General features: G+C 38.5%; 1 protein-coding gene across 1 annotated transcript in view; it reads right to left on the reverse strand.

The window, feature by feature from the left end:
* The window catches only part of mef2d (myocyte enhancer factor 2d), a gene marked incomplete at its 5' end in the record, with an annotated part of 28,512 nt that extends 25,091 nt beyond the window's left edge, over positions 1–3,421 (reverse strand). Inside the window, one exon of the mRNA XM_079626754.1 lies at positions 3,368–3,421. Coding sequence (XP_079482880.1) covers positions 3,368–3,421 — 54 coding nt within the window. The remainder of the gene's footprint in view (positions 1–3,367) is intronic.
* Between the last annotated feature and the right edge of the window lie 5,867 nt (positions 3,422–9,288).

A 9,288-nucleotide genomic window follows, 5' to 3' on the forward strand; every position in this document is an offset into this window, starting at 1 on the left:
GTGTTTAGATATTTTTATGGGGAACAAAACAGAAGATACTATCGAAGATTAGAGGCATAGCCTACCCATACAAACCTTCATGGCATTCCATCACCCAATTTACTTTTATATCCAATTACAATAAATGAGGATCAGAGCTTTATAAAGTATCATAAATGTGGTCTTATAAAGTCATATCATATTCAAAAGATATTCCTGTCAGGAACAGACTATAGGAATAGAAGTAGCGATGTCCGATGTTGATTTGGATCTTTTGAATAAATCAGTTGGTTTTGAATGATTTGTCCATGAATAAGGCCCAAAGTATAGTTCAGTTTTAACATGAACGCTTACGCATACAGTAGAACGCATAGCCTTTCAAAGTATACTCCATTTAAAAGTATGCACAAACACAGGTGCCCTCACACGTGCACAACAGCAAGTTTTATCCTTGTCCAGGGTCTGTGCTATTTCTCTCCAGAAATTATGATTGATAAAAAAAACTAGTCGTGGGTACTAGTGCTCGTCAACCCAGGCACGTTGTTACGATCTTCGACTGTGGAACAACAAGACCAGCCAAGTGTTGCTACCTTGTGGACAAACTAAGCAGTGCAAAACAAATTCAAAGAGAAGTTTGAGCCGAGCGCGGTTAGAAAAATCGTGCTGTGGGTGTGTACTATGTTGATGATGAAATTTACACCACATACTCTGCACACATTCCCTAGTGTGCATGAAAACGAAAACAAAGTATACTTTGGGCTTCAGACTGATCTAGTTCTAGAGTTCACTTCACAGGCAAAGGACAACAGCTCACTGTTGGAGAAGATAGAAATAATAACTTCAAAGTTTGTCTGTTTCTCACTCAAAGCTATCATATAACTTCAGACCACAGTCCAAATTTGAAGGGAGTACTTTTATGATACGTCTATGGTGGTTTTGTGTTGTTTTCGAATCTTGAAAGCTCCAGTCCTCATTCATTGTGATAGCTAGGTAAAGATGAACCAACTACATTCTTCAAAACATCCCCTTTTGCATTCCATAGAAGAGAGAAAGTGAATAAATAATGACAGGACTTTTTAAAATGTTTGGTGAACTACTCCAATAGGAATGTTTGCAATGCACTGAGGTTGACTTGAGATTCGCCAATTCTTCTCTCTACGAACCGACCGGGAAGCTTTCAACCATTTTTTGCTCCCTGCTACCAAAAGTTGTTCTGTTCAAATCCAAGACTCCTTAACCTTAGGAGCTTGACAGTGTTAGCAGACAGTGATTGCATCTCTGTAAATAAAAGCCCTTTTCCATTAGCTGAAAGAATCTCCTCCACCTCAACAATCAGGGAGCTGATGTTCCCTCTCTCCACACCAGCACCAGGATAAACACCAGCAACATAATTGCCTTCAAAAATAGAATTCGCAGGTAACCAATGGCAACAAGAGAACACAACTTTATTATTGTGAAGAATGTTGAGACGCAGCGACCTGACTTCTTTCCGCTCCTCTCTCGATCCAATTAACCTCAGGGCCGAATGCTTACCTACTGACCTTTACCGCACACACAGACTCGATCTCGCTCTCTCACCTGCTGCCGTCTGTCAATTCTGGATACCCTCTGTTCTTCCACACCTCTCCTACACTTGCCTCGATCCAAGAGTTTGGTAATTAAAAGGCACAATTTATTGCAGCAAAAACTGTAGTTCACATTATCGTCTCACACTCTTTAATTCTTTAATCGTCCCCGTGATGTGCAAAGGACGAGCGGTGCAAAGCCAGATCATTTTCTGGAAGAAATCTCAATTAAAAGTGATATTTAGTACAAAATGGGGCCTAATCTGGGTCAGACAAACTGCAAGACTTTTTTTTGTAACTTTGTTAAAAATATGGTTAGTCAGGCACACCTGAGGGAGACAGAGAGCGCTGACACAGCGAAGCAGGCTAAGGTTGAGTATGCACACCTGGTCCGGTCAGAGTGACTACACCTATCAGCACAACTGAGACCAAAAAAACATTCCCAACACATTCACAGCCATCTTTCTAATATCTAAAACAAGGAGGGAAATACTACACACTGGTGAGTTTAAAACCAATCTGAACAGTAAATTACTTTAAAAGCTTTCAAAAATATACTGTTATGAAGTTTGTGATTTAACTGGTTTTATATGCCAGACTTTCCTATTTTACCGCAGGGAACCAAGAGGGCAGAAGATGAGCCAGCAGGAACACATTACCAACACCACAACAAAATAGCAAACATGATCACTTATTCTTCTTATGTACTCATCTACAGATAGTCCTGGCAACAAGTGCATTTAGGAATTATATTATAAATGTACCATATTATGAAAAATAGATATTTGATTTGCTTAATATCCGATATCGTCCGATTCTGATTAATTAAAAGAATTCCCCTAATAATACTAAATACTAAACCTAAGACTAAATCTCAATGAAACTGAAAAACCGCAATCAATGTTTTAAAAAGCACCCTAAGGGAAGTTAACTTGTACTTGTCTCTGCCCATTAAAATGGTATAGGAGAAAGTAGTTTACATTAAAAAAAACCCCCACCTTAAAGGATAATTCCGGTATTTAACACCTTGAGTCTATATTGTAGTTTGTTTTGGATGAACAAGAGTGGTGGACAAAATTTTTTTGACAATGGTTCCTCTCTCGAGTTTTTGACTATATAAGAATTGGCCATGGACCCATTTAACATTGGAGTCAATGGGCATGTCCGAAAATGTCATTAAAACAGCCAATAATGTTCGTTTACAAAACTGTTAAACTCACCGAGTGATTAGTGATGTTCGTTGATGTTCCAGAAACAAAAAGTGTTGCGAAATACAGTTTCTGTCGTGTTTTATTCGTCATTTTGTAAAATCCCATTGTTGAAAAAATAGTTCTACTATAGCAAAATAAACGGATTGGAATCATATATTGCGACGATATATTGTTTATAATCATCAACGAACACCACTAACCACTCGGTGAGTTTAACAGTTTTGTAAACGAACATTATTGGATGTTTTAATGACATTTTCGGACATGCACATTGACTCCAATGTTAAATGGGTCCATGGCCAATTCTATCATAGTCAAAAACTCGAGAGAGGAACCATTGTCAAAAAAATGTTGTCCACCACTCTTGTTCATCCAAAACAAACTACAATATAGACTCAAGGTGTTAAATACCGGAATTATCCTTTAACTACAAATCAATGAAAATTACTTTCCCAATACAATAATCAATTCGAGGCTGTATATTTGGTGTGTTTTATTTAGAGAAAGTTCCTGAAATGAATTCTTTTCACTAACATAATCAAAACTGAAAGGAATTCTGCTATGTTGAACTAAAAACATTGTCATTGCAGACATTCAGGCTTGTCCACTCACCTGTCTGTTACGCTCGTCTGTAATTCGCTGAATCTGGATCTTTTTCCTCCCCATGGCTGCTGTGATTGGCCGAACAGGGGTGGGGGCAAGGTTGGGGGTGTGGTGAGGTCAGAGGTTAAAATTTCTTGAGGCAGTTACAGTACCACAAATAGCGACTAGTCGCCTCTATGTATGAAGATGTGTATGTGAGAGAGTCTCTCTCTCTCTCTCTCTGTATGCCACCTGTCTGAGGCAGCTGGGCTCACCCGTCTTCCTCCACCGATAAAAAAAAGGAAGGAGGGAAGGAAGAAAGAAAGTGTGTGGCCTCCTGGTAGGGCCTTCAGATCATGGTCTGCTCAGGGTGCATGTCATCCGACAGGTGTCTGTTCTGATATCCAAACCCCCTGGAAAAATCTGATGATGAAGATGATGATGGTCTTGTGATGAATTCTGTGAAAGAAAAGAGAAACAGAACTTAAAAACAAAACTGGTATGGCAGCAGAGTATTAGGGTATGAAATTACGTAACTATTTTCAGGATAAGATCGAAGAATTTTAGTACAAAAGAAAAAAGGATCTTTCAATTTGATATTTGTTAAAATACACTACAGTTTGGAGTCATAATATGCTGAAATTTGGAGCTCAAAAATGTAATATTTCTTATTATTATCAATGTTGAAAACAGTTGTGCTGCCTAATATTTTTATGTAGTACATTATAAAAATAAATTCAGGATTCTTTGATGAATATAAAGTTCAAACAAACCGTATTTATTTAAAATAGAAATATTTTAAATACTTTACTGTAACCTTTGCTCCATTTAATGTATTCTTGCTGAATAAAACTAACATTAAAAATCAATCAATTATTGATTGATCAATTTTGAACTAAAACTTAATCAATTTTTAAACACCTTAACCAGTGAGCCTGTCAAATATTCCTGTGGTCTGTGATTATTCTGATTATTCTCACCCCCATATTTTAGCAAAGGGTGAATTTCAAGCCTCCAACTGTCAAGCCTCGAAACTTTGGGATTCCCACACTGTCCAGTTAGTAAATGTCCATTATTTTTTCTCGATTTTATAAAGATTGGACTCACTAAGAGTTCACATGGGAACCCTTATAAAGATTTGCCTGGACAGAATCGGCAAACCTCAACTCCACCATAGCTGGGTTTCCCCCAAACCACACGTAGCATGACATACACATATATACGGCTGGGCAAAAACACTTTCTGCAGCCAGATAGAGCCTGATTATGTGTTCTCGCTCACAAACCGCTGGCGCTGATCTCGCTTACAGATCTAAAGCATCTTCACCTGCAGAAAAACACCTGCTGAAGTGTCTCTGTGCTTGAGTGTTTCACCCAACAGCTCTCTCAGTGTTCTCTCGCAAATAAGTCACCCTTTTAGCCGTTTAGTCAACATGGGTATTTTAGCTGCGTTTGAAGGTTAAGGGCATTTTTCACTTTATAATAATAATAATTTAAAAAAACATCTAGAAACAACCAGTGAGAACAGATGCCTTGAAGCGTGACGGCACAAGTTTGTTTGTGTGTGTGCGTGTGCGTGTGTGTGAATGAATGGCTGCATGAATAAATTTACTGCTGCCTAAGAATTGTCATATGGGGCAAGATAATTTTAAAACATGCTATTATTATCTCTGCCTTCGATTAAAAAACAACCCAGGGCTTAAAACAGAATTCTATATATACATCGAGACTGTACACACACACACTCATGCATGCACTCATCAACACATGACTGCTGACACAAGCAGACTCCCTGATCAGGAAGGCCTGCAAACTTCCTCATTTCCCCTTTTCGAGGTCAGAGTGCATATGCTCAGAGACAATCTTAAGTGCGCAATTTGAGTTTGAACAACTTGAATTACAAGCTGTCATTTCCTTGCCACCTTCCATGCAATAAAGATCAGCACAAAGCCCACATTTTACCCTTCAGTCCAGACTTAATGTCAATTTAAGGCCTCTTGAATAAGTGTAGTCCAGAGTTACAGTCCAGAAGAAGCACTTTAAAAAACTGCAAAAAGAGCAACTGGAAAAGCTCTTCCACCTTGTTCCTGCCAAACAAATTCCTTCTGGTAAAGTAAACACTTTTAAAGGTTTGCCGTTTGTTCGAGCCATTTAACATGTTAAAATGACATCATAACAATTCTGATTGGCCGATGGCACAGTGAGAACTCTCCTATGCTATTTATTCTGTCTGCGCAACAGACAGGAAATTAATATCACCATTACAATTGCAAGTAAACAAACAAAACAACAACAAAAATTACTGAAAATGTTTTTCCCATAATGGCGTAGTTATGTCATATGAACAATGGCAAGGTGGATGGCCGCACGGAAAAAGCACAAGGAATGTTTGTTAAAAGAGAGATGTGTACATCATACCCTTCATTGTTAAAACCACCTTTTAACTGTGATATTCATCTACATCTCCGATATTGATGCTTTTCGACACCTAGTCGCACTGAACTTTCAAAATGGTCTTGAAGCAGCCATTAACCTTCACAAAATCACTATGCTAAAATGAATGAATAAATAATATATCCATATCCACACAAAATACATGACCGCCAATACGTTGAATTGAAAGAAAAACGTATAGTATACAATAGGTTTATTATGACAAATCAGCTTAAAGAAAATTTGCATTAATCATAAAACTATTACCATAACATCCAGTCTGGCAGTCGCATTCAATCTAGCTGCAAAAGTTCAAATTTCAACGCAATCCGAAGCTCAAATCTGGCTTGAAAATTCTACATGTTCGAAGTAACGTAACTTCATGCAGCACCCGTACTACGCTCCATTGGAAATTTTGGCATGTCGTTCATCAGAGATAATAAAAAGGACGTAAACTAAAGAAACAAAAGCCATGCGCTCCTTGAACTTTAGTGTTCTTATTTCATGACAAACTGAGAAAGACATCCAGGACTATATTCACTGTCATTTTTATTTGTTCCAACAGAAAAGGTCAGAACACACTAGCTCACGTCTTCATCACTTCTTTCACAGTAAAACACTGAATGATGTGTGTGTGTGTGTGTGCGTGTGTGTGTGGGTGTGTGTGTGTGTGTGCGTGCGTGCGTGCATGTTTACGTGAGATTTTTGCCTCCAAATGGAGAGGATGTGTCGACAGGAAAGGTTCCCGCGGCAGGCCATCAGCAGTGCAGGCTTTAGTTCAAAGCAACTCGGAGTTTGTGTGTGTTTTGGTCTGCGGGGCCAACACATGAAAAGACTTCTTTATCTGCAATGAGAGTCGGAGTTTGACCTTTCACCCTGTGAGCGCTGAGAGGGGCTAATTCCCAGCTCTGATCTCAGTTGCTTCATGAGGGACCTGGAAAGTGTCCTGAGACTGCGGTTCCTCGCAGTCAGACTCTCAAACCGCAGAGAATTCATGAAGTACTGTTTGATAAAGCTGTTAATTGATCAATTTATTTTTGAATCAATGGGGGGGGGGGGGGGATGTCTTGCTGTCAATGTTAACTTACTACATTAATTAAATTTAATGGAATCATTTTTTATCACACATAAAATAAAACAATCAAGGAATTATTAAAATAAATAAATAAAATAGCCTACATGAATAATACATTATTAGAATATTTTATTCAATGCACAGCATTAGTTTTTTTTTATGGTAAAAATGTAATGTACAATCTGCATAAACTTTTGTGAAGACAAAAAAAGTTTTGATGGTACGACTGAATAAACAACATCCTAACAAGTAACAACCTCTCAGGATAAATTTGAACACTTGTGCAACACTTACTACCACAATGCCAGAGTGTTAAGGTGACCAATGTGGTTTTTAGCACCTTGCAATGCGGTTGCTAGGATGTGCTAGCTAGTCAATATTTGTAATAGTCAATAGTCCAGATACTACATGGGTTACTTCTTCAGAAAGTCCATGAACTTTTTTTAATGAGATTTATCATCCGCCAGGTGACAATTCCAAGTTTGATTGCTGAGAAACATTAGAGCACTACTCAAGCATCATTGAAGTTTGTAGCACAGTAGTTTGTGGGACAGGTTTAATACTAAGGGTTTGGCCAGATTTCTACCCCAAATATGAACATTAAGCACCACTAATAAACAATAAAGAAAAACAAAGAAGGTTACAGATAAAACATCAGTTCCTTTCTGTTTTCAATACTGGGGAACCCCCTGCAACAGAGACAAAAACTTTCTTATCTTGAAAATGAATCACGCTCATGAAAATAAACTGATGTACAATAAACACACACACACACACACACACACACACACACACACACACGTCAGCAGAAGTAATTTCTCACTGCTTTCAGCGCACAAAGGTGAGCTGTTGTAAGATGCAGCTGTCACACACACATACAGGGGAAGGTGCTATAATTTTGAGTTGCGGCTTTGCTCATACCACCGAGGAAATCCTGCGGAACCAAGCTTCAGCATGCAACACAAGCAAAACAACATTTACACAGGCCTGCAAACAAGCGAAAAAACACCTTGGTGTAAACACGTACAAAGACACAAGCTGCTAGTGAAGAAGAACCCAAGAGGGGGAAAAAAAAAGTCACGAGTTGGTGACCTTTCACTATATAGATTAATCCTCCATCTTCGAGCAACTCAGACCCACACGTTTGGACAGCAGTGATTCTTGCAAGGACTCTGAAGTACCAGAGGTCCGCTGGGATAAGCGCACGCTGCCCTCGTCCATGTGTGGGCATATGGTATTCTGCGTGAGCGCGTATGCGTGTGTAAGCATATCTCCTCTACGGGGTGTGTGTGAGAGAGTCCAGTTTTGTTATCCCTGCCTGTAACTAGAGGCAGAGTGGCCTGGGGCTTGGAGATAAGAGACCGTGCCAGAACTGGGCTTGGACCAGGTCCAAAGCTGTGCTGAGAAATCCATCACCTTCCCAGCACAGAGCGGGAGGTCACCGACTGGGACAGGGAGTTGTTTAATTCGGCCATTTATAGTTTCCGTACATTGGCGCTACACAAAATGCCCCATGACCACAGCTCTGTCACCGGCGGCAATATCTTAGCAGTCCCATGGCCAATAAAAGTCATTTCGTACTGAGAAAAAAAGCTAAGCGTGCCAATGGGCGCCTCACAGAAGACTGATATGCTGTGACACTAGAATGTAAAGTATAGCCTAATGGATATGAATGATGACCAACATTTCAACGCTTTCTGGAAAGAACCAATAGACTACAATATATGTTAAGTGAAAATTTAATTCCACAAACTTACTGAAATGTAAATTTATTTTACAAAACATTTAATTGTTTCCAATCCATTGTCAAAGTTGAAATCTGAACTGATGATGCCAATCAAAATATTGGCAACAAATATATTGGACAATATTTTGGTACCATATCAGTTATCAGCTGTTATTAGTTTCAGTATCAGTCAAATTAATCTTTAAAAATACTAATAATTATTAATTACACTTAATTACACAATACTAATGATAACACTGTTAAATGTAATCTTTAGCAAATCTCAAAATGAATATCCATTTTTCAAATTCACTTAATTTGTTTTTGCGTTTTATTTTTAATTAATTTTGACAAACTAGCATAGAATTTTAATATTGGCCATTTATCAACCAAAAATCTGACCATTTATCTGCCAATTTTATTTTAAACTAATTATCGATGTATCACTATCAGCCAGAGCGTTAATATCGGTGCATCTCTCATTATGAAAGCAAAATATGGTTTCATGTTGATTTTAAGCTCAATTCCCAAAATTGCTTTGCAGCGGAGGAAATCAAAGCAAGCTTATCAGCTATATGACTCACAAAAAAGACAGTAAAAAACAAGCTTGGAGAAAAGGTGTTTTGAGAAGACATCACTAGCCGTGGCTAAACTGGAGGAAAAAAAAATGGAGCCCTGTGAGACCCTCCAGCGATTTACTCCAACCTTGGGGTAGTAC

The sequence above is a fragment of the Phoxinus phoxinus genome (assembly GCF_949152265.1).
Source record: "Phoxinus phoxinus genome assembly, chromosome: 10".
NCBI lineage: Eukaryota > Metazoa > Chordata > Actinopteri > Cypriniformes > Leuciscidae > Phoxinus > Phoxinus phoxinus.